This window comes from Elephantulus edwardii, unplaced genomic scaffold (genome assembly GCF_000299155.1).
Source record: "Elephantulus edwardii isolate Elephantulus edwardi_28Jun2011 unplaced genomic scaffold, EleEdw1.0 scaffold00049, whole genome shotgun sequence".
Taxonomy (NCBI): Eukaryota; Metazoa; Chordata; class Mammalia; order Macroscelidea; family Macroscelididae; genus Elephantulus; species Elephantulus edwardii.
In genome coordinates this window covers 13,053,235-13,079,510 of record NW_006399799.1, presented here as the reverse complement: position 1 = coordinate 13,079,510, position 26,276 = coordinate 13,053,235, and the positions used below count along the sequence as shown (strand labels likewise).

The 26,276-nt window shown below is 44.1% G+C and overlaps 1 protein-coding gene across 1 annotated transcript; it reads right to left on the bottom strand.

Moving 5' to 3' along the window:
• Positions 1-265: 265 nt before the first annotated feature.
• CTPS1 (CTP synthase 1) lies at positions 266-26,276 on the bottom strand. The gene is made up of 18 exons (XM_006886517.1): positions 26,217-26,276; positions 23,948-24,126; positions 19,554-19,724; positions 17,340-17,440; positions 16,258-16,374; positions 12,677-12,760; positions 11,891-11,971; positions 10,115-10,266; positions 8,545-8,677; positions 7,162-7,250; positions 5,991-6,085; positions 5,099-5,161; positions 4,473-4,516; positions 2,666-2,762; positions 1,503-1,558; positions 1,310-1,406; positions 658-802; positions 266-358 (listed from the first exon to the last, which is right to left on the bottom strand). The coding sequence occupies exons 2-18, from the start codon at positions 24,111-24,113 to the stop codon at positions 274-276; spliced, it is 1,776 nt and encodes a 591-aa protein (XP_006886579.1). The 5' UTR covers positions 24,114-24,126; positions 26,217-26,276; the 3' UTR covers positions 266-273.

Sequence of the window (26,276 nt, the reverse complement as noted above, 5' to 3'; positions counted from 1 at the left end):
AGACAGCAAAATACGGTAAGTTTGCACAGACACTGTAGTAAGTTAATTACTACAGTTAATTGATTAAATATTTATTAATAAATCACTGATTCAATTAACTAATTGCATCAATGTCTATGAATGTCTGAAAACCAATGTGATGAGTAAACTCTCACTCAAAATACTTTCATAAAAATTCTAACATTAAACTTCTATGATTTTCTAACAATCCTAGGATGTTTTTACCATTTACAGAAAGAATAAAGCTTAAAAGGATCACTTACCTTACCAGATTCAGTCATGATTTATTGATGGGAATTTCAATTCTGTGATTTCGGAGTCAGGGGAGCTGCTTCCACTGCGGTCACTGTAGGTGTCTCTGTGGGATCAGAGAGTCTGCTCATCATCTCTTTATTTCCTGTTCCCCTGGCTTCTCTAATGACCACACAGTGCCTTGCCCCATGGGTCACATATCACGTACAGGACCAGCAGGGGCCCTGGTGCAGCAGTGATGAAGTAAGTGCTTGGCAGATAACTAGGAAGGCGGGGTAGTCTGCGTCCACGTGATTCACAGCTCTACTCTGTTCTTTGATTGGCTAGGAGTTCAACTGAGCTCAGTGGCAATGGGCTTGGTTTTGGGTCTTTAAAGGGCTGGAGATGAGTGAGCAGGGACCCTACCTGGGCGAGAGCCGGCAGCCTTTCTGCAGGTAATGTGGCAGCCTTCCTACAGAGGCCAGGAGGAGGCCAAAGTAGGGTGGGGAAGGCTTGATAGGCCTGGACAGGAACTCAGGGTGGTACTGAACCCCAACAAAGAACGGATGATCTGAAACAGGAGTGTGAAAGAAACTACTTCATGACCAACTGTATGTAGAGAACATAAAAAAACCATGAGAAAAAAACCCATTTTTTGAGTTTTCCTATTTTTACCAATCTTACATTATTAAAAAATAACTTCTTAATTTTGATCTTAGTAAAAGGTAAGCTTCAAAACACAAGAGATTTATACCTTTTCTTCCAGATGAAAGGCGCCCTCCCTGTCCCTAGTTCCTGTTCCCCCGGCTCCCTTGACTCACAGCGGACAAGGCTGTGCTGCCACCCTGAGAACTGACGAGCTTGAAAACCAAGCCCAAATCCTCATTTCAGAGCGAGGAACTGAGACCTGCCCTAGGAAATCCACGGGACAAAGCTGATCCTCTCACAGCCCTTCCCATCACAAGACACGGCTGCTCCTGGCCCCTCAGTCACAGGCAGCATCTTACACTCAGGTTTCCTCACATGCCAAGAAAACCCAAGTCAATTTTTCATTAAATACGAATGCCCAAGTAGTCACCTTCCAGCTCCACAATTTCCATTCTCTCTCCTTCAACATCTTGGCCAACAAACTTCAAGCCTTGCTCTTCCAAACATTTTTTCAAGACTGGATTCACCTGTTGAAGTATGAAAAAGAATCTTGCTGGCCTCAGCTTGTTGTGTTTCCAGACTAACAGAAACATTTCAAAGGTCACAAAGGCTCACGTCCTCACCTCAAATCTGTGGCGGTGCCTCTCCTCCAAGAACTCTGGATCTCCATAGAGTTTTCCTGGCAAACAAGAAGTCTAATGCTGAAAACGGATTCCACCACGCACTGTGTTCACAGCCACACCCTGCATCCTTTCCACCCCGTGTTTTGCCATCTACACAGCCAGGACTTGGGAAGGCGAGTGCTAAGATTCTCCTGCCAAGCATGGTCATGGACTTTTATAGCATGACTTGGACGAATTCTGGCCTCCTGACTCTTTCTGGGTCTTCTCAGGAAAATTACAACAGCATAAACTTAGCCCATGACCTTCAAGGACCTGACTGCTGAACTGCAATATTCTGCTCCAAACTGCCTTGGAAAACAAGAATGTACCCAAAGGCAGAGCTCTCTGAGTGAGCCAGGAAGGCTCCGATGACCCTGAGGCCAGCCGGTGACTGTGAGTGGACACACAAATGGTCTGCTTTACAGACTCGTTCACGGCCACCTGGTGAAAAGCCCAAACCACAAACATTAGAAAACCTAAGACCTGAAGATCATCTCGTCAAGTGAGTCTCACACTACGTTGCTATGTAATTCCCAGACGCAGGGTACTAACTGCTAACAGATTAAAAACAGATTTTTCCCTGTGAGCAATGAAAAGTTTTCTCCTTAACACGTTGCTGCAAATGACAGCAAATGTGTTTCCACACACAATAGTCAATTTAAAAGTGTGCGGCAAAGTGTTAAATATTTTCCTAATATCACCAAAATTCCCTAAATCTGTAGCACCTTCATAAGTACTCTGTTATAATGCAATCTATTTAGACTAAATTATATGGAGTCGCCATTTTTGTGAAATGAACATGGTCAAATATCAGGAATTTCAACCTAACAGTACAAGGAAGTAACAGCTTATAATGGACTTAACCTCACTGCCTCACTGTAGCAAACTGTCCATAACCAATGTGCTCGAGGCCCTGCCTGTAGTTAGTGACCCTTCTCAAGCCCACACTGTGGCTCTGGTATCACAGAACATTCTAAGAGAGCAAGAGTAGGAGGGAGATGAAAGAACTTCAAAGGCATGGACAACATCAAAGGGGCCCGCCTGGAGAGCCTTGGCTGTTTCCTTGAGACTCGTGTCCCAGAAATGCTGAGCTGCAGCTCGGGCTGGCACGCGGCAGCGCTTACTCATGACGGAGTTCTTGGTCTGGAACAGGGTTCTCCTCTTGCCCAGCCTCATGGTTCCGCCCATCTGCCCGGGATTGTGTTCTGGCATGTCAATGACCTGGAGGGGTCCAGAAAGCAAACATGGAACAACCAGACTGCCCCACTGAATGACCAAGCCAGCGAGCAGGTTATTTCTCAGCCTTTCCTGTAAGAGATGCTTTGCCGCATTATCACGTGAAAACCTTTGTTACGGGGTTTATACTTCAGCCAGCCCTCATGATCTGTAGGGCTGGACAATGCCCCCTCGTCTGGCCATTCCTGCCTCTAGCACCAGAGCATTCCAGAAAGAATGGGTGTGTGGCTGACCAGCAACCAGTTGCCTCTGAAACCAATGCAGACTCATGGTGACTCCACGTATGTGAATGTAGAACCAAAACCACAGGGCTTTCAAGGGTGATTTTTTTTTTAAAGTAGACTTCCAGACCTTTGTTCCAAGGTGCTTCTGAGTGGACCTGAACTGCCCACCTTTCAGTTACCAATGCCCATTAACCACTTATGCTACCCAGGGACTCCAGTAAAACAGTTATACTATAAAGCAACTGTCTCTTCCACTAGGCAAGAAGCGGCCCCAAGGCAAAGACGCTCATCTCCAGTCTGTGCGTCTGGAGCAGGGTTGGCAGGCAGTGGGACCTGGCAGATGCCTGAAGGAGTGGCCAACGGTGTATTCCAGCAACGAAGCTCAGCACACCTCGCAGAGCGCCTACTGACCACACTGACCCTCTTTGCTCCCTGCTCCCCAACCACCCCAAGACCCACACTTACACCTGTGCTCCTGGCCTCCCAAAGTCTCAGTTTTAGCAAAATCCCACAGAGACATGTTGTGGCTGCTGTTGCTATACCACAGGTTTCAGTCACAACGTTTATAAAATGCTGGAAAAACCAAATGCCCTGTACATGCCTGTCATCCCTGGACCAAGGATTCCAAGAGCAACAGCCCGGGACCTCACTGAGTCTCTTCAACCTGGCAGGCTGCACAGGGCCACACGCCTCCAGCAGTTTTAACAAGAGGCATGTGGCTGAAGAAGCCCTGGTGGCACTGGGGCTAAGCGCTCGGCTGCAAATTGAAAGGCTGGAAAGATGAAGCTGTCGGCAACATGGTGGGAAGATTCCATCTGTCACAGTCAGACTGCAGCTGACGGCAACAGGGCAAAAGGCTTGCGTTTCCTGCCTCTGCTGGTGTGAGCTGCTGTCAGGCCAATCCTGACCCCTCATGTGCCCAGCAGAACTGCTCTCAAATCTTCTAGGCTGTGACCTTTCAGAAGCAGCCAGGCCTGTCTTCCAGGCCTCCTCTCCTCTGGATTGGACCGACCTGCCAACTTTTCAGTTGCCAAGTTAGGGAACTATGTCTGCCTGAAAAAGCTTTGGATCCTGTTTGATAAGTAGCATTCTTCATAATCATGGCTGTCTCTCAAGGTTGTTGGGATTAAATGAATTAATATACAGAAAATAGAGCAACGCCTAGCACATAAAAGAGCCTGTATACATGCTTCGGACCAGTATTATTATAAAGTGATCCTGGGAACTGACAGGAACTGGGATGGAGAATTATTTTCATCAGGAATTCCATCTAGTTGGCTTTAGTGGGGTCTGTCTTAATTTTTTTCTATGGCAAATTGAAATGAGTATTCTAAACTTACACAATGAAAAAGTTTTCCTAGCTGTTAAGCCTTTGGGCTGGATCCAAGTATCTCATTTCCTGCCTAAACACCACTTTTGTAGATGCCCTGCCACATCTTTGAAGTCCCACTGATTCAAACACTTGACTTACCACAGGGTGGCTTGTCTTGGGGTCAAACTCTGTCGAATTGGCATCTGAAAAATCAAAATACTTATGTTAGGAAACCAGTTACAAACAAAACTGATTATTTAACATTTTCCTTCCTAACCTTTAATTCACAGCTTCCTTCTTCAGTTTAGAGTCACACAGTGATCAGAACACTTGCCTTGTAGTGTGCCGAGGACTGTCTACATGAATTACATCAGGCATTTTTTATAATCTGTTGAATTGTAGCAACTGTTATTCCCATTTTATGGGGATGAAGAGTGGCTTTAAAGGAGCCGGAAAACTACAGCACTGGGGATGGAATGAGAACACAAAGAGTAAAAACAATCTGTGTAGAAATTTTTAATTAACCCTTAAAGTTGGAATCTGAGCCCCAATCTTGCTGCGCTCCAGCTCAGTACGGGGGGCCATGGGAAGTAAGAGTCATTCATTCAGGGGCTGACACGGGCAGTGAGCTCAGCTGTGCATCTCCGGCCTGCACTATTATTCGAGGAGCCAGCCCTGTCCCTTCTACTGCTCCCAGAGGCCTGCATCCAGGCATCCTCTCCTCCCAGGAGAGAAGAACGTAAAGTGCTCTAATAATTAGCCACAAACTGTAAGCAAACGCTTACCTTGCCACCCCAGCACATTTCTTGAGAATTCCACCACGGCCAGCTGCATTCCTAAGCACACACCTTCCAAGTGGAGGGAAAAACAAATGAAGCTCCATGGAAAGGCTGCTCCCACGAGTCTAACCAGCCTGCTGTGGACGTTGGGTCCCACTTGCTCACAGAATGACAGTCACCATCTTACTCGCATCACCTCCTGCCCTAAACAAGCCCCCTTTGCTGTCAGGCTTCATCTTATCAGATCCTGAGCATGGGGTCTCAGTGCACATGGGGCTTCCATGGTTTGAAAAACTGATCCTCTCTTCAGTACTTAAAATTTAAGGTTTGAAAACCTCTTAAGTCCTCATTCACAACTGATGAGAGCTTTGGTGGCACAGTGCATAATTCATGAACTCATCACAAGGTTGGCAGTTCAAATCCATCAGTCCCTCCAATGGTGAAAGGTAGGCAGTCCGATATGGAGGGTCACTGTGAGTCAGGACACACCAGGTGGTGGTGGGTTTTACCACTGAACAAGGTGAAAAATACTAAAATTTATGGTGCCTGGAAGCATACACACTGTCCATTTATCGTCAGCCAAATGGAGATGATAAAACCTGATCACATGTGAATGAATGGTCAAGCGGCTGGGTCCTTTAAGTGGACAGGATTTCCTAAGTGATATATCATCCCAGCCAATATTCCAGGACATCCACACACAGCTCATAAGCTTATCCATTTTAAAGGATGTTTGAATTTCTCCCAAACAGAAACAAAAAGCTTCCTACTTGAGCTGCTATCTAGAAAGATGGTGCCTATACTTTGTTCAATGACCTTCTAGCTCTCTGGGCACCCACACAACACCTTCTCGTGTCTTTCCTTCCTAGACTAAAGGGTGCATTACGAAGCTTCTTACCCAAAAAAGGCTTTTTCTGTTTCCGAGCCCAGCTGATTGCGTGGATTTTTCCTTCTGTTCCTCGAACACCAAACCCTCCAGGCACCAGGACACCACTGTGCAACAGAACAAGGCACATGCCCGCTCACCTTCCCCCCAGCCATGACCCCCAAGTTACCCCAGATAGTTCACAGAGGAGACAATGGGATTTAACGGCAGACAACGAGCTGTATGTGAACATCAGGAAGTTTTAAAATCTACAAAATCATGGATTCTTCTTAATAACACTAAAAATGTTTACAACAAGTGGAAAAAACCAAAAACCAACCAACACGTGGCATAAAGTGTCCCCTTCACCAACCAGAATTTCAACATATGGTGGGCAGGAAGAGGCCTCTCCACGCTGGCTCGAGGTGCCAGGCTGACCATAAGTCCCAGTGCTGGGGGTGGTGGCTTTATTACCTCCATTATTTAGTAAAATTTAAATTATGCCTACATTTTTATTATTATAAAAAAAACATTTGGTAGAGGCAATTAGCAAACTTTATTAGTGGGTTACTCATCCAATATTCTAGATGAAAATTTTTTTTAAGCCTCATAAATGGATATATATATCAGCAATGTCAGGAGAAGTAAGTTCTCTTTAGCCTCAACTATACTAGCTGTTGTTATGTGCCATCGAGTTAGAACTCACTCATAGCTGAGCCTTCAGTGGGTTTTCAGAGGCAGTAAATCACACAGGAGGGACTGCCCATCTTTCCCTTGCAAAGTGCTTGGTGGATTCAAATCACATCTTTGAGTTGGTAATGCGGTTCCTTACCACTAAGCTACAAGTAGGTTGTATTTCTGTTAGGCTTAAATACATTATATTGGTATTGTGTGTACCATCGAGTCAGAACTGACCCATAACTGACCCTCGAGCGGGCTTTCTGAGGCAGTCAGTTGTGCAGCAGGAGACTGCTTGTCTTTCTCTCATGGAGCAGGTGGTGGCTCTGAACCACATACCTCTGTGTTGGCAGGATAATTCCTTACCACTAAGTCACCAAAGCTCCCTAGACGGCTTTTTCAAGAATTAAAAATGTACACTACTTACTACTTGGACACAGAAACACTTTAGAAGTACTAAAGTACTTTGTTCTTTAAAAAACTAAACCAAACCCCCAGGAGACCAGAGGTAGAGATGGGGACTCACTGCGCACTACACAGTTTCTGCCAGGCTTCATGGTAGCGGACGGGCTCTTCCTGCAAGGTGCTGGGCTCCAGGTCTGTCGAATCTATGTACTAGGAGTTGTCGAGACACAGGAAGAAGCAGAAACAGGCTGATTGATGACCCCTGAGCCACAGTGTTTCCTAACTTCAAAATACCATCCCCAATATTCCAACTTTCTTAAGTCTTAAAACCGTACTTTTAATATGCTTAAATGTAATTATAAATTTTAAATAAATATAAAAATCTTTCTTATATTTTTAAAGTACAAATTTCCTTCAAAGCCACCTAACTTCCAAATCCAGCTCTCCATCTGTCACGGCTCTGGTCCCCTCTAAGCCCCTGGAACAGGCTCTCAAGTGGTGCTCTCGCCCAGTGACACTCTTGCCTCTCCATTTTCCATCGATTTCCTGAACCTCACTATCATTGTACACACACTAAGATACAAGCACTCTATGTGGACACTTTCATGGATTTTGCCAAGCGTGCACACTGACCTGTCACCTTCAAAGCTATCACTATCTCTTTAAGGATGAAGAAACAGAGGCACAAAGAGGTGGAACAACTTGCCCAGCACTGTACAGCTCCTAGATGGTAGAGCTAGGATTTGAGTGTAATAGGGCTTATGCTCTGGACTTTGACACACTCCTGCCTGGTGTGGGGGCTGGTGGGACTGCTGCCCTCACACCCCAGAGCTCAGCTCGCCCATCACTTTACAGAGAAGAACAGGACAACTACTTCCAACCGAGGGCCATCAATGCTACAGGAACAGGCTGGGCGATTTGGGAGATTTCAGAACAGGCCCACCAGTCTATGGCATGCCACTCTCACCTTACAGAAAGGGAGGCTAGAGCATCTCAGAGATTTAGTGCCTCAAAGTCATCGAGTTCATTCTGACTCACAGCAACTCTACACGACAGAGTAAGCTGTCCCACTGGGGCTTCCAGGGCTGTAACTCTCCACAGAAGCATCTTCCTCCTGAGGGGTGGCCGGTGGGCTCAAAATGCAGGCCTTTCAGTCAGTAGTAGCCCACTGCTTAGCCCACAGTGCCAGCAGACACGAGGCATCTAGTATGAACTCGAGACACTGCCTTCACCTGAACGTGCACTTCTGGCCCATTTCCACGGCTGACTGTCTTTAGTTCTGACATTCAGGTCCCCAAGTTCACTCTCTCTGCGTCTGCTCTGACCACGTCTCTCCTTTACTCTTCCCCACTACTCTCTCAAAGACACGAGTCAAACACAAATCTTTTCATCCCTAAAGAGACATTCTGAGTTCCAAAAACATGAAAGAGATACACATGCAGCATCCACCAGTATGAGGTGGCTTCCCTGTCACCTCTGGTCCACCTGCATTGCCCATCCTCACCTTGATCTCCAGTTTGTGGTTGATGGCCAGTGCAGAGTGCTCGAGAGCCTTAATGACAGAGGCGTAGGAGTCGGAGAACTTGGTGTATTTGCCCACGAGGGCAATGGAGCAGGTCTCCAGCAAGCGGTCGTACCTACCGAAGGTCAAGAAATGCCACTTACTTGGAATGGAGATAACCTTGTAAGGGCAAACTAAATCTTTAGAGAAGAAAAACAGGCTGGGAAAAGTTCAATGGGAGTAGACATTAACTGAGTTCTATTTACAGATTAGTAAACAGGAAGAAATTTTCCAAATCAACAAGGCAGGCTTTTGAGAAAAAGTGGACTGTAGAAGCTGTTACACAGAAACTCTAATACTAATCAGTTTCTCCTAAATAGAAACTTAGTAACATTTATTAAGAGCCATAAACCATTTATGTCTTTCTATTCACATATTCTTTATTTACTGAAATGGTATGAAATCATCCAAGGCAAATGGCAGGGAGATAACAATTAAAAATGTTCACTGCACCAAAAGCTCACACAGTAAATCTCTCAAAACTTTTACAGAGTTAAAGTAAAAGATGAGAAAAATGTAACAAAATAAAATCTAGAAAATTGCCAATGTAAGTGCCTATAAGAGACTAATCAAATAATGAGGAACCTGTATACTCTCCCACACTCATGAAAATGGTAATCACGAAGTTTAAGTAGTGACAGAGCAAAATGCTTCCGTTTTATTAAAATTTAACAAACTGTATGCCATTTTTGTAATAACATAAGGCATCATGTCAACAGACAGACTGAATGGGAGCAGATCAGAGTAATGGGAGGAGAGATCCTCAGTCAAATGTTATTTTCATTACAACTAAAACCAGGCACAGCCACTGCTCTGAAAAATCATACAAAGTTTCCTGACAGGATGATGTGGTGACATGCGGGGTCACAAAGCTGTAAGATGTTGAGGGAGTCTTGGGGTGGTACAAATGGCTAACAAGAGGTAAGTGCTTCAAATCCACTCAGAACAAAAGTCAATGATCTACTTCTGAATAAATGAAAAGTCAGCCACTGAAAGCCCCACAGAGCACACTTCTGCTCTGGCTCAGGTGGAAGGAACCACCAGGAGTTGGCACTAGCTTGTTTTGGTTTGTTTTACTAACAGCCGTCCTTGCCGACTCCTCCTGGTGACGGGGCTCACTTCCACACAGTGCTTCAGCCCCGGTCAGCCCGGAGAGCAGAGACTTCGCTTCTGGGGCTTCAGGTTAAGAGCTAGCCCACAGCAGTGGGACCCCTGTCTGAACTGATGTTCTAGCTGAGGAGACAGGTGTGATGGAAAGCAACCAGACACTCTAGAAAGGCCAAGTTCCACGGCTCCAGCAAGTGCCTCGGGGCAGGAGACTTGACGTCAGCCCCACCAGGATTCCTCATCCATGATATGATGCAACTTCATGACAGCTAGAGGTCCTTCTCAACAATCTTAATGTTTCCCAACACTGTAGGTAATGGAAATGTCAAAGTGCAACAGCAAAAGTTCCCAAGACTTTACCAACAAGACATGAGGTCTGTCCTTCCAAATCCTCACGGACACATACCTGTCAGCCATCTCTTTCCATTTCATCAGCATTTTTCGTGGCTGCCTCTCAATAGGGAGATCAAGCCTTCGAAGAAAATAATCTACAACTCCTTGCTCTTCTAATAATAAGGGGACTCGGTATATGGATGAGACATCATGGACACAGATGACCTATTAAAGGGAAAAAGGAAAGTTATTTCATAAAAGCCAACAAAAGCAAACCAGCCTCATAGCCTCCTACTGGCTGTATGTTGTTGGAGAGTTATCTGTTCTCAATTCGAAAATAGCAAAGAAACCAGTTTCTTAAAAAATGTCAAGAACCAAAACCAACTCAAAAAGAATAGTAAAGTAGTGATTACTCATATTGTGAAGACAGATGAACCACATTGTTAAAAGTCACAAACCAAACCACAAGTGTACTTAAATAAACCACGCCTGAGTATGATTCGTCTCAAGAATGCCTGTATGGCTCAACATGGGAGCAGTGGGTCTTGGGCTTGGGTGCTTATTAGAATCACTTGAGGAGCTTCAAAAATTCCTGAGTCCCGACCCACAGACTGCTTAAATCAGAATTCCTGGGGAAGGGAGGCAGACAGTGGTATTTTTTAAAAATCTCAAGGCACAGCTTTAATGTTAATTACTTCAATTTCAATTACTTCCGATACATCGAAAAGTTGGACAATGCATAAGGATGACAGAAGAACAATAAAAGCCTATGAGCTATGGTATTGGAGAAGAGTACTGACTGTCCCATGAACTGCCCAAAGAACAAACAGGTCTATCCTGGAGGAAGTGCACTCAGCACACTCCTTAGAAGCAAGGTTGGTGAGACACCATCTCCCATACATTGGGCAAGGTGGAAAAAGACATCATGCTACGATGCAGGCTCAGAAAGAGAGGAAGACACTCAACGAGAGGCTGACATGATGACTGTACCAAGGGCACATCAGAGACACAGGATAGGGCCAGGTTCATGTCTGGTGATCATAGGGTCGCTATGAGTTTCCATCGACTTGATGGCACCCACCACCACCAACAACAAACAGGTATGGTGAAGTTTAAGAACCACCTATTTCAGATTGAATTTTGTCCCCCAAAATCATGTGTTATGTCTTCATCCTTATATTTGTAAATGTAATCCCATTTAGAGATAAAAAACCCTCTCTAACCTTAAGCAGCTTAGTCTATTCAAGGAAAGAGACAAACGGCACACAAACATTAAAGGACAGTAGTATATGCTTAGTCCTTAGTGATGCAAATGGTTAAGTGCTCAGCTGTTAAGGATGACAGTTCCATCTACATTAGATGAACCCTGGAGGAAAGGCCTGGCAAACTACTTTTGAAAAATCAGCCACTGAAGACTCTGAGCACTGAGTGGCACACAATGGATTGCCAAGGGCTAGAATCAACTCAACCAGCACTCATCTGTACGAGCAGCTCCCCAGCAGCATGTATTAGACACGCAGGAAGCCTGTGGAAGAAAGGGCTGGCAATAAGGCTTCTCTGAAAATGTTAAATCCTAGCAGGGGCCTGAGAGTAAAAATGAAGAGACTGCTAGATCAACAGAGACTGATTTCTCACAGAACTTAGCAATCACAAACGCCCAGCATGACCGAGCACAAAGCACAGGACCAAGAAAGAAGAGGCAGGAGACGTAAAGGGATGTGTGACAACTCACCAGAGAGAACATGACAGATCAGAGCCAAGAGGCAGCAGTTCTTATACAGTCAACCCAAACTGCAAAATAACAAGGCGCATGGGGGAAACAAGTAATTCAGACAGAACTGCTACTTACTTGCTCAGGTTCAACGTGGCAGAACATCGATATTTTCTCTTTCACTGATGTGTCAAGAGGGTTTGAACACCTGCATACAACCTAGTGTTCAAGAAAACAAATCGGTTTCTGAGAAAGAGGAATGACAAACCAAGCTAAGCCCACTACCATCAGAGCAACCCTTCAGAAGATGGAGAATGTCTGTAGGGCTTCTGAAGCTGTGGAAATCTCTACAGGGGCAGACTGTCTCCTCTCCTTTGGAGAGGCTAGTGGGTTTGAATAGCTGACCTTCTGGTTAGCAGCTCAACACTTGGCCCACTATGCCACCAAGACTCCTAAGAGATGGATAAACTTTAGGTTTATTCCTAAGTGAAATGAAAGATAAAATGTAACCATTGCTAAAATGGATTAAAATGGCTTAATAATGAGTATTACACAAGTAAACTATGAAGCACACTACCTATTTTTAGAACTTAAATTCCTCAACCCCACATCCCATGAAGAGAGTATAAACTGCAGTACATCAGAGACAGATTAATAAACCCAAGTGCTAAATGGGTTTCTCCATTACTTTTCTTGAGGAGAGGGAAAGGAGAACACATGAAGGAATTAAAGGAAAACATCATTCTGAAGAGTATGCCAGGTAAGAAAAAGAATCTTGTAAAATAAGAGCTCCAACTGAAAGCACTCCGTATTACCCCACCATATTATTATCAAAAGCCTGCCAAGAAAACAAAGGTCCCAGCTGTCAGGGGAGAGATGTGGCCCACAAGATCACACTGTAGCCAGGCATTTGGGAAATCTTACCAGATCTGGGGAAAGCCCAAGCCCTCGGAGCTCCCGGACACTATTCTGAGTGGGTTTAGTCTTCTGTTCCCCTGTTGAACTTGGCTATTTTATGAAAGAGGAGGGGGGAAAAAAGTTAATTTCTCTATAATAAAAAATTTTCATAGATGACTTCTTTCAGAGTGACTTTTAATAAGGCAGTAAGGAACGGAATAATTTATAGACTTTAATTTTGTTAAAAGTCCCAGGCATGCATGTATTTCAGAGTCAAATAACTGTAAGAGTTTTAACAAACAGGGTATCCACTCCATCCATTTCCTCACCCATTTTCCAATCCCCAGTGGCATCCACACTAACTCCTAAGTGATCCTGCTGGTGCACTCCACTCCTACTTGGCACTTGGTCTCTGAGAATACTGAGGGATTCTGTTGATTTCTCTGTTAAGAGCCCACCCTCTCTCATTCCCCTGCCCAGACTACATGTGCCTGCTATCCTTCCTGGGCCTGCGCCGATAACTCAGGACTTTAGTTAGACCACTGAATTGTTAGTTAAACCTTGTTCTATACTTTCCTTGACATTGCTGCTGAATTATTAGTCAAACCTTGTTCCATACTTTCCTTTCTGCTTTCCTTGACACTGCTGTTGTTGGGTGCCATCAAGTTGAAGTGAGGACTCAGAGTGACCCTGACCCCTGCCTACCCCACACCATCCTCATCACCTCTGATGTGCCATTGTCATTTTGTGACTCCATCTCATTGAGGATCTTCCTCTCTTTCTCTGACCCTCCCTCTTTCCTAGCATGGTATCTTTTCCCAACATGCCCAAAGCATGTGAGACGATGTTTCTCCATCCTTACTTCTAAGGAACACTTTGGTTACATTTTCTCCAACAGACTGTTCTTTTGGCAGTCTATGGGATATTTCAGTACTTTTCTCTAACACTCTTAACTCAAAGGTATCAATTCGGGGAGCTCTGGTGGCCTAGTGGCAAGAAACTGCACTGCAATCCCAGAGGAACACGGTTCGAATCCACCAGACGCTCTGCCGGAGAAGGAGGCGCAATATCCTCCTGTACCAGTCAGATCTGATTTGACGGTACACGTACACAAAATTTAAAAAAAAGGTATCAATTCTTCTGTTACTCCTATTGACTATCCAGCTCTCAGACTCAATCAATTAAAAAGATCATGGCCTGAATCAGGTGCACGTAAGTGCACTAACTTCATTGCTCCTTCGCATTCTGGAGTGGTCCTTGACAGCAGACTCTCCTAATGCATCATATCTTTGGATTTCTCAACTGCTAATACCAAGAATTTTTATTATGGATCCAATTAAAATGAAATTATTGACAACTTTACTCTTGTGTGATCTATCATGATGCTGCCTACTGGGTCAGAGATGAGGATTTTGATTTTTCTCTCTGTCCACTGGATGACAGGTACCACTGGTACAGTCCCAAGGCAAAGATGCAACCAAGGCTTTTCTTTCAGCACCAGCTACCAAATCCTGGCCCCACAGCCTGGGGGAGGACCTGTGACAGTGCTAAAGTGATGAGGGTTTTTATCTTCTTGATGCTGAGATGCAATTTATATTGAAAGCTATGGTTTTTTATCTTCTGCAGCAAGTGTTTCTAGTTCTCATCACTTTCAGCAAGCAAGGCTGTGTGTCATCTGCATATTTTGTCACTGTCAATCTACTGCTGGCACTCAGAGCATTTACGTTCTATCTTTAGCCTCCCTTCTTATCTTAATTGATAGACTTGCTGGCTATAAAAGCCTAGGATGGAAATCCTTTTCCCTTGTAATTTTTAAAGAAATAGTTTCTTTTCCAGGTCAAAAGCATGATGACTGGGAGTTCATACTTCCGTGTGGCATGTGCCACCCTTCAAGCCTTGTTACAACATAGGCACACTACCCATCTGACATGAGGGGGAAAAATAGTTTCATTGTCTTTTAACCTCCATGATTAAAAGTCCTATGTCATTCCAACTGGTTTTTCTCTTCAGAAAATTTTCTTTTTCTTTAGAGGCTTTAAGAATTTCTGTCCTATTATTCTCAATTTTTATGGCAATGTACACTGGGGTGTGTGTATTTTTCAGCTAATAAGTTATGCATTCATTTTATCTTTTCAATCTGGAAACTCACCACTGGAAATTTCCTTGAATTGTTTTAATCAAGGGCCAGAATATGCTTTCTGTAATGGGCGAGACAGCAAATATTTTAGGCTTTGTGAGCCAAATCATCTCTTTCACAACCCTGTAACTCTATTGTTATAATGCAAGAAGAGACAGAGACAATACAGAAACAAAGAATGTGGCTGTAATGCAATAAAACAGTACTTTCCAAACCAGATGGCAGGCTGGCTCAGATTACCACTTCTCTTGTTATGTTTTGGAATGGCTAGCACCTGGATGTTAGAACTCCTGGACCGATCCACTCTTATTTTCTTTCTTCCTGGAGAATATCCTCAACTTTCCTTAAATTTCTCATTTCTTTTATCCACTTTTTAATACCTAAGAGTTACTGTTAAATGGGCCTCCTCTGGCATCCAGGTTTTGTTTAATCAATGCAGTCTCTCTCCTCTTAACTCTGTGAGGATAGTAATGGGAGGTGCTTTTTGAAGTTCACTGCCCCTGTGGAGCCTCAGTTTCCTCAAAAGTTTATGGGTTGTTTGGATCTCAAACATAGACAATGTTTGCTCCAAATGTCTCAGGACCAGTGGATGACAACACTCATATCAGTGTCTGCCTGGAGGGTCTATGGAATGGGTCAGTGTCAATGCGTCCTTGGTGTTGAGGCCTCTGTCTGATGTGTTACACCAGGGACTCCTGGGGACAGAATGGCTTCTCCTGGGCTAATCAGATTCTCCAGACATGACTTGTCCAGTCTCTTCTGGGAGCCAAGTGGCAGAAGAAAGGGTATCTTGGCAGCACTGAATTATACTTAATCTCCAGTTAGTTCAGTTACCACTGCCTTCAACTCTCCCTAGTGCCCGTCCATTCAGAAACATCCACAGAAAAATCCCACAGCCCTCAGCCAAGATGGCAGAAGGGGTCTCCAGGCTGTACACTTCAGGAAAGAGGATGTGGGAGGGGTCTCAATGCTTCTCAAACAGCAGCCGCTCACAACGTGCCTGGTGCTGACAATCCAAAGTCTCCTGGGGATTCTACAAGCACATGGGGCTACTTCTGCACCCTCCAGGCTCCACTACCCTAGCTCTGCTAGACAATGCTCACTTGTCCATCTGCCTTTCACCTTCCAAACTTTTACCACTGTTCACTCCTCTCACCTTCTATTTACCTTTGTGAATTTTTGTCTTAAAAAACAAACCCAAAATCCTCTACTTTAGTTACAATATCTCACCATGATTTAAAAACAAATAAACATGTTCAATTAACTGTCTTTTAACTGTTACTTGTCCCTTTTCAAATGTTTCCAATGTGACTCTTTCAAAAAACACAATCATTTTTAATTCATCCCCAAAATGTTCTTTCTTCTCTGCTTCCTGTATCTCATATATTTAAAAGTATTTGTTAATGAATGAAAATTATCCTTTTCTCCCTCCCATTATTTCTCTTCCCAAATAAAATTTCGAATACATTACCTGAGGGACTAGACTGACATGAATATTACAAAAGTTCTCTCTTTTGACCTTGAACTGGAACTGACGGAAAGCCTCAATAAACGGCATGCTTTCTATATCTCCCACTGTCCCACCAAGCTGGAAGAACAAAGATGTTTGAAAGGTTAGCACCAAACCTCCATCTGGTGGTCCCATTAACTAACAGCTACTGTTTCCTCAATCCAGTATCACTAAGGGCAGTACTTCTGACTTTCTAGGCCTGTAAAATGCTGTTATTCTTGTTCTGTGCAGTCAAGTTGGAACCGACTCACAGGTGAACCTTCAGATTTTCAGAGGCTATAAATCCCACCGGCAGAGAGTGCTCATCATTATCCTTGCAAAGCAGGTAGTGGATTCAAACTATCTGCCTTTAGGATGGCATTACCCATTAGACCACCAGAGCTCCCTTGTATACTGTTAGTTAACAGTAATTCGAGAATTCCTTGTGTTAAATACTCTTTTGGACAAGCTCATCATTTCTTCAAGTTATTAAGATTCTCCACATCATTTCAAGAAAGTCAGGTACCAGGAACTTTATTTACATGGGACTCTCAAAGCAAAGAAGTCTAAATCATCTCTGCTGGGTTAACAATGATGACCTTTCGTATAAAAAAGCATCATTTAAAAACTACTGGGACGTTAAGAGTCTCCTGTGGTTGCAGGAACACTGCTATCCAGCAGCTGAGTCAGCATGCGGGAGCCTGGACACCAAAGTGTTACTCGCTTGGTGTGGACTGCTCCCGCCAGTGGAGACACAGGGCTGCAGACTCTCTCAGAGGGAGATGAGGGCATGTCACAAAACCCTCCAACAGCACAGTCAGTCCGAAGGGCATGTGTAAACACTGAAAATGGAAAATCACCTGGACAAAAGTATTGCTTCCTCCTGTGTGGCCACTGCTCATGACTAGGACCTGCCCTCCCATTTGCAACATAATTCACTTGCAGAGACTAAGAGGCCCAACACAGTGGCAACTGTGCTGAGTTGTTGCCAGCGGGCTAGAGATGGATACACAGGCCTGTTCACATGGACAGGAGTCATGGAGTTTAGAAAGATGCACACCAACCTCAATGACACACACTTGAGGTTCCAAGCCGTCTTCATCGACCGGGATTAGTGCCTGTCTCATCACCCACTCCTGGATTGCATCTGTGATGTGAGGCACAACTGGGAGAGAGAAAACAAGTGTCACCTACACCGGAGCATCAGTGCTGACTTTAAACAAAGGAAAGGATCTAATCCAAGTCCACGCAGATACACCTGGCGCTAAATGGCGCACTCTCTGCCTTGACACAGTGGGAGTGAGGTCAGTTTTAAACAACCCTATCAAGTCCTTGGACACACACTCCCTGTGGAGTCCTTTCCAGATTTGCTAGTTGCTCCTGGAAGTGCTGCCAGTGAGCGAGCCAAGCTTGACCTCCACGCCACTTCAGGTCATCTGTCCCTCTGAATCTGCAAGTCCACATTCTGTCTGAGGACTGGCACGATGGGCCAGCCACAGGCGAAAGGTGGGAGTGACACTCTGGGCACTCTCCCAGGCACACAAGGCTGCAGGACCCAGTTCCGTCCTGCTTTCAGTTACCACAGGGACAACGCCACCACAGAAAGGGAGTACAGGACAGCAGAGTGGTTCCAGCAGGGCACGGGGGTCAGAGTGAGTATACCCCAACTCAGACCCACTACTCATTAGCTATGGTCTTTGGGCAAACTGCATAACTATTTGTGAGTTCAGTTTCACCATCTGTTAAGTGGCCATAATAGCTCCACTTACCATAAAGCTGTGGAAATTTTATGAGCTATAGCTCATAAAATGCTAAGCAAAGTCCTACCTAGCATGAAAGTGTTTAATAAGTGCTATTGTTAAAAATGTTCTAAGAATCATGACTGTAGGGCTCAGACTGTAAGTTAAAGTACAGAGATTATAGTTTAACTTGTTCTGCACATCACCAGCAGGGCCTTCTGTGTAAGTATTCATTATCTATTCCACATGCAGGAGCCAAAGCAATCTTTTAAAAATACAAAGCAGAATTCATCACAGCAAACATGTTCAAGCTGCTTCCCACTGCTCTCAAGAGAAAAATCCAAAGCCTTTCCCTACATGAAGCCAGATGCGACCCACCTCACTAGCCTCTCTCACCTGCCTGCCCCCAGTCATGGAAACTCCTTCTGTTCTGTGGACAGACGAGCACTTTGTTGTGTCCTTGGGCCTCCGAATTTGCTGAGGCCACAGCCTCTCGCTTTTCCCATGGCTAGCCTCTCAGCTCAAATGTCCTCTGCCTAGAGGCTGTCCGTGACCACCTGTCCTAAGCTGCTTTTCTCAGTCATTCTCTCTCCTCACCCTACTGATTTCCTTCACTTCTCCTGGCAATGACCACATTATATCGGTCTGCTTGCTGTTCCTTCCATAAGGTAACCTCCACAGGGGCAAGAACTGTGCTGGTCTCTTTCATCACGTATCCTGGCACTGCCTAGGGTCTGACCAGTGAGCTTCCAATGAATTAATGAGTACATGGAGGCTGAGAGCAACACGCTTTCAGAGCACTATCATAGTGCTCCTTCCGATGCGGCAGGAACTCAGGGAATATCTTACTGACCAAGCACTCAACAACACAGGGTTATCAGGTCTCTACCTGTGTTCAAAAAGCTGGTAAGTGGCAGGACTGAGATCCAAACATGACCCAGTTACTGTAAATCTGGTCAGGGAAGCCTCAGGCCAGAGCCAGATATCTGAAAGGCCCTCAGCTCAGTCCAGTAGAGTCTAGGCCAGGAGCAGATTTATTCCCTTAACTCTGCCACTTTTCAGCCCCTTATAACTATTATAACTAGGTTTATGACGGAAACCAGTAGTTTTTCAACCTCACTTTTACCAAAGCAGGAACACTTTGTCCAATGAACTCTTGCACAAAAACCAACAGCCTGAAAACTACAGCACACAATGGTTGTTCGCTTCCTCAGCACCACCTACACAAAGCCCAGAGCTGCACACAGTGGGTGAATGTCCTAGTGTAGTTATCTGCATCATTTCATACTCACTGTTGTGTATAAACACAGACTACTGAGGGCTCAAATCATGGCACCTGGGCTCGGCTGACAGCTTCTAGTCCATTCAGAGAACAGATATGACATAAGTTATTTTAAAATAAACTATACACAATTCCAAATTACCAAGGAAAGGCATATTTCACTTAACAACACCTTGACACTCTCATGCTAAAATTAGAAACAGTTTAAGTATGTACTTAAAAGAAATGACACATTCGAAAGGCAAACCCAGTATTACCTTGGACAGTCTTCCCCAAGTAGTCGCCTTTGCGTTCCTTGTTAATGACATGCTGGTATATCTTCCCAGTGGTCAGATTGTTGTCCTTGGTGAGGCGGATGTCAAGGAAACGCTCATAGTTACCCAGGTCAAGATCTACTTCTCCACCATCATCCAGCACAAAAACTTCCCCTGAAATGAATGCAGTGAAAATATCTAGGTAAATGAAGAACACACAGACCACAGCACAGCTGAATTCCCAAAGTATAAACACTTCTAGTCAACAGAACAAAGTGAGCCGTTAACTTCCTAGGAAAGTAAAGAAATACTTTTCCAGGATACTAACATGCACAAAGGGGCTCTAGTGGCTTAGTGGTAAGGCACTACATTGTCAACCCAAAGGCACAAGGTTTGAATCTACCAGCTGCTCCATAGGAGAAAGATGAGCAATCTCCTCCTGTGCCATCTGTAGCCTCTGAAAAGCCACTAAAGAGCCAGTCAGTTGAGTTAGTTTCAACTCAAAGATACAAATATGCACACAAGAAAGAAAAATCACCAATCATTCTCCAAAAGGTTATGCCACGCCCCGAGCCTGCCAACAAGCTTGCTCTTAACTAGTTATAAAACTGCATGTTGTTGTTTGGTGCCGTCAAGTTGAGTATGACTCACAGGACCCTATGAACAAAGATGTGAACGCTGTTTTTTTTTGTTTTTTTCCCCCCTATAACTATATTTTATTAATTTTCATAAACATTTACAGAGATTTTGGGTTTCCATTCATTCATTGTTGCACTATTCTCTCTACCCTCCTCCCAGTTTGTTCTTGTCCAAATGCCACAGTGCTTGTCAAAGCCAGTTCTATCCTGTCATCCTCATCTTCTCTGACATGCTTGAGCCCGCTGCTGCAGTCACTGTGTCAATACACCTGGTCGAGGTTTTCCTTTAACCCATTGACTCTCCACCTTTCCAAGTATGATGTCCCTCTCCAAGAACAGCCTCTTCCAGCAACATGCTCAAAGCATGTGAGATGAAGGCTGTACCTTCACCAAGACATGGTTTGTTTGTACATGGGATCTTCAGTGCTCTTCTCCAACACCGCAGTTCAAAGGCATCAATTATTCTTATGTCATCCTATTCATAAAATCACTAGGAATGGAGAAAACCACCACTTATGGGGCTGTGGATATGTATGGCTTTTTGAGATACTATTTCTGTAAAGGATCTACTGCTCATAAAAAGAATTTGGTAAATAGTCTCCTAATTGAACAAAGGAAGGGTTAAACGTGATAAAGGATTATCTGATAACAAATGTATACAAGGTAAGTATGGATGGATTATAAATCAGGTTTCAGCTTACACTTTATTTATAAACAAAGTTGTGAAACTGGATACATCTTTTTTTTTTTTAGGTGTCAACACACTTTAATACATATACTTATGTACACACACACACATACACGCAAATTTTCATTCCAGTTGTGATCAACAGCACTTCTTCAACCAGGAGAGAGCTCTGCCACAATCCAGGCTCCTGACACCCTCCAGAGAGAGCTGAGGCCTGGCAGTCTTCACAGGTGACACCCTAGAGGGGGCGCTTTTATTAGGCAAGTGAAGGGGCGGGGTGCAACCCGGGCGTGTCTGCCTGGGTGTCACGCATGCCCAGAGCTCTGCTGTACCCTCTTCATCAGCTCTTCATCCTGCATGGACAGCTCGGTCAACTTCTTTCCCATCCGCTCGTGGATGTCCAGGTACTTGGAGATGCACCGGTCCAGGCAGACAGACTCGCCCTTGGACAGCTCTGCTTCCTTGTAGTGGGGAGGCACACACTTCCGGTGGCAGGCACTGGTCATTCTGTTATACATATCGGCCATCATCTCCACCTCTAGCTCAGCGGCCAGCTGCTGGGCCCTGAGCGGATCCATCTCAGCCTGGGCACCACAGAGGGGATCGCCTTCTGGTCTCCTAGTCCGGGTGCCTAGCTATATGAAAGCGGAAGCACGTTTGGCCACTTCCGGAAAAACTGGATACATCTTCTTACTCCTTACTATTCATTCCTTGAAGCTTCATTCATGGGATTTACAATCTCCTAAAAACCTGCTGGAGGATTAGTTATGCTTTGGTTCTGACTAACTGTCAGTCAGTGAGTGAGTGACTAAGATGCCAGGCAAGACCAAGATGCACGGATGTCACCAGGTAACACTAGGTTTACAGATGGACAGTCTCCTCTCCACTCAGTTTTCAGAGGCAGTAAATCACACAAGAGGAGACTGTCCATCTTTCTACTGCACAGCAGCTGACTGTTTCAAATGGAACATTTGTGTGGGCAGGACAATTCCTTATCACTAAATCACCATAAGGAAGCTCTGGTGGGCTAGTGATAGGAAACTGAGCTAATAAATGCCAAAGGCATGCAGTTTGAATCCACCAGCTGCTCTCAGGGAGAAGGATGGGCAATCTTCTCCCATGTGATTTACTGTCTCTGAAAACTCACTGGAGGTCAGCTATGCGTCAATTCCAATACAATGGCCCACAAAAAGCCACCAGAACTCTAAAAAGCTGCGCTACTTGTCATTACATACCATTAAGCTGGAAATGACCCATAGCTGATCCTCTAGCAGGTTTTCAGAGGCAGTAAATTGCACAGAAGACTGACCATATTTCTCACAGAGAACAGCTGGAGGATTTGAACCCCGTGACTTCAGGTTGGCAGCCCAACTCTTTACCATCAGACAATCAGAGCTCCCCTTTAAAAAATTAAACCTCTGAGTATTTCCTTTTTGCAGCTAAAACAACTGCTTCTTGGTCTGTGTTTAGGTTTCACATGAGCACAATTAAGTATCCTGGAATTCCAATGAAAACTCAAGTAAATTCCTCTGGTATTCCCTGCTGTCAGCCAAGACTGATCTGATAATGATAACAGCAATATCATCTCTCATTCCATGGTCTCTTCTTAATTCAGTTTGAATTTCTGGCAACTCCTAGATGATGTACTATTGAAGTCATTTTTGGATAATTTTTAGCAAGATTTTACTTGTGTGTGATATTAATGATATTTCATCATTCTCCTGGTCAGCTCTCTTACGGACTTTCTTCCCTTCGTTTTGGCTTCTCTCCATTCAAAAGTTAGTATCAGAGTTTGTTGTGATATCCATTTTGGCCTTTTCTTTCTTTCCTGGCTTTTAAATCTTTTTACGTCCTTCTTGGATGATGCCATCTCACAATTTGTGTGGTTATTAGTGTTCAATGCATCAAATCTATTCTTGGGATGATTTTTTTTTTTTTTTTGGTATGTGTACTGTCAAATAGGATCCAAATGGCACAGGAGGAGATTGCCCCTCCTTCTCCAGCAGAGACTCTGGTGGACTCAAACTGTGCCTTCAGAACTATAGTGCAGCTTCTTGCCTCTAGGCCACCAGAGCTCCCTGAGATGATTTTTAAATGCAGGTGAGAGAACCTTGCATATCAGCTCTTGTGGACTTGTGTTATCACTCATCCATCAGCGTGTTAGACTGTTGGCAGCCTGCGCGTTGCTGTGATGCTGCAAGCTGTGCCGTCACATACTGGCAGGGTTGTGCTTGATGGAAGGTTTCAGCAGAGTTTCCAGACTAAGAAGCAGGACTTCTGAAATAACAGGTCCTTGAAAACCCTATGAATAGCATCTCATAGTCAGATGGTCAGAAGTCTGAATTCAGCTCTAGGGCAAGGCTTCTTCTCTGCTGGCTCAGGGGGAAGGTCTTTGTCTCTTGAGCTTCCGTTCCTCGGTTCCTTAGCAATCTTCGCATGGCCTGGCAATCGGGAGCTCTGGTGGCAGCGTCCACAGGAAACTGCACTGCTAACTCAAAGATGCCACCTTCTCTGGAGGTTCTACTCCACCAGTGGCTCCTTGGAAGAAAGGCAGGCAATCTTTCTACTGAATCCTAGCTATGTGAAAAAAATCCATCTACAGGGATAAGAACCTTTTTAGAAGGCAAGGGATAGAACCTACACTAGGTGAAATACATTATGTAATTTCTAAGGGTTATATGTTCTATTGAACATACCATGGACCACCAGAGAACAGGTTTGTCTTGGAGAGAGTGAAATCAACTTTCTCCTTGGAGGCAAGGATTTTGAAGCTGCATCTCACATACTTTGGGCATATGGTCCTTGGAGAAGGACATTATCCTCAGAAGGGTAGTGGGACAGTGCAAGAGAGAAAGACACAAGAAATAAAAGAGATGGATTGACACAATAACCGGGGTCATGAGGTTAGGTGTGTCAGAATCAGTGATGCTTGCTCAGGACCAGGCAGGGTTCAGAACTATTGTACACAAGGTCACTATGAGTCACAGGTGACTCGTGGCACACAACAACATGTTCTTCCACATACTATACAATCAATCATTTTAAAAAAGGAAAAATGCCTTTTTGCTTACCATGCTCATAAGGAGAGAATGTCCCTGCATCAATATTAATGTATGGGTCAATTTTAATTGACGTTACATGCAAACCACATGACTTCAGGATTGTGCCCACACTGCTGGCAAGGATTCCTTTCCCAATTCCGGATATAACACCACCAGTAACAAGGATGTACTTCATCTTAATTTCTGACCTAGGAGAAATAAAAAATATAGATAAAATAGATCTCAGTCAATCACTTAAAAGATGACAGACACAGGGACTGACAATAGAGGTCAAGCATATCAGGTATGGTGAGGATGTGCAAGGCCACAGGGTCACTGGGTTGTAGTTGACTGGACGGCACCTAACAACCATCAGCTTAGGAAACACAACTAGTTGCTAAGTAAATTCTGATTCACAGCGACCTCGTGTGTCAAAGCAGGGCTGTGCTTTGCAGGGTTTTCAAAAGTTGATTTTTAGGAATTTAATTGGCAGGCCTTTCTTTTGAGGCACCTAGGGGTTCACACTACCTTTGTTTTGGCTAGCAGCTGAAAGGGAAAGAAAAATTATGGTAGTCTTTATCTGAACAAAATCCCTTTATCTGAGTTTAAATACCAGTTGTGTAACTAACAAGCTATGAGCTTTCTGGGTTTCCTTGGAATGACTCCTGAGGTTGCTATCAGGTTTAAATGAAATAGCAATACTTGGATCTTAAGACACTGAATACACTAATCAACTAAGAGTTTAAAAAAGCAACTGCTACTCTAATATCATGAGGAACACTAGTGGTAAGAAGCTGCGCTGCAATCCTGATGGCATGGCGTGTGTTTCAGATCCACCAAATGCTCAACAGAAAAAGGGTGGGCAATCTCCTCTCATGCAATTAACTGCCTCTGAAAACTCGCTGGAGGGTCAGCTATTGCAGACCTAAAGTATTTTTATAATTACTAGTAATGAGACAGATAACCAAGAATGAGATAAAACAGAGAGCATAAAGACAGGGGGCCAGCAGTTCTTGACTGAAGCATCTTAGTTCAGCTTCCCTGTATCTTTACTGAAAATTATCAGGAAGTAAATCACAAAGAGAATTCAATGCAAATGAAGCCAAACTCTTTCTATTGAAAACCTTCCTCTTGACTCAGGAGGGAGGGGCCAGCAAATATAATGCAAGAATGTGGTAAACGCTTAAGGACTCTTAGTGTCTCAAGGTGATCTCCATCCTGAACCAGCATTTGGTTTATTACAATTATTTAGTATGAAATTTGGCTTCCCATAGTTGGCTATGGGTTCAGTACCAAACAGAAGGCAAACAGCCAACTCAAAAACAACGTAGCTTTTGTTTAAAGATTGACAATTAACTTTTAAGAACAAACCTACTAAAAGAAAAAATAAACAACAAAATCCAGCTCCCGCTCTGTGTTGTTGCTAGAACACAGTGGCTGGCTGGCATCACTGCCAGATGCTGGTACACCAGGTTCCTGGTTATTCTTCATACACAGGTGGGTACGTGAGCGGTTTCAATCAAGAAAAAGTATTCCAATTTGGCTAACCTACAATGTTTCACCAAGAAAACATGGGGTTTTTTCCAGTAGGTTATGGGTAAGGAGGCCGGTGGCAGAGTAGGTTAAACCTTGGATCTTCTAATCAAAAGGTAGAAGTGAAAACCCACCAGCTATTCCACACAAGGAAGACGATATAGCCTGCTATCAACGATTATGACCTTGGAAACCCATGAAGCAATTCTACTTTGTCCTATAGGGTCACTAAGTCTAGGTTTGAGTTGTGTTAATAGGTTATGAATAAGAATAAAAGGATAAAGAAATTAAGACTTCAACATTTAAAGACTGCAGATAACCTTGAAATATCCTTTTTAATTACACAGGCAGTATTCATCTGTAATGAAACATCTGCAATACACAATGTATTCCTTGTCACCAGTCCTCCCACATATGCCACGAGGACAGACTCTATGTACTGGGAAGAGGAAACATCAGATAACAAACCAAAGTGAAGCACAATGTGAGCACAGTCCTCTAACAGAGCAAGATGGATTTCATTAATTCAAAGAGTAGTCTAGTCACAGTAGGGAATGCAAGGGACAGACTAGATGAGAGATAAAAGACAGATGTAAAGACAGCACAGTCAAGAGGGAGGTGCAAAGAACATTGACTAGAGCTGAAGAAATAGCTGCAAGCTTGTCAGGGAGGGACTGGGCCTCAGCTTAAGAGGCTTCAAAACACCAGCAAACCAAAATGAAATCAAAAGGATAAATACAATCTTCAAGTAGCAGAAAATGCTTGCCTTGATGTGGTCAAGACTTTTTCCTCCCCAGGGAGCACTCCCTGAGATGCCAATTTATAA

Coding starts and splice junctions, on each gene's coding strand:
- CTPS1 (XM_006886517.1), bottom strand. CDS start 24,113: ATGAAGTACATCCTTGTTACTGGTGGTGTTATATCCGGAATTGGGAAA. Junction 11,972..12,676: donor TTGGGCTTTCCCCAGATCTG/GTAAGATTTCCC, acceptor CTTGAACACTAG/GTTGTATGCAGGTGTTCAAA. Junction 6,086..7,161: donor CAGAAACTGTGTAGTGCGCA/GTGAGTCCCCAT, acceptor TCTGTTGCACAG/TGGTGTCCTGGTGCCTGGAG.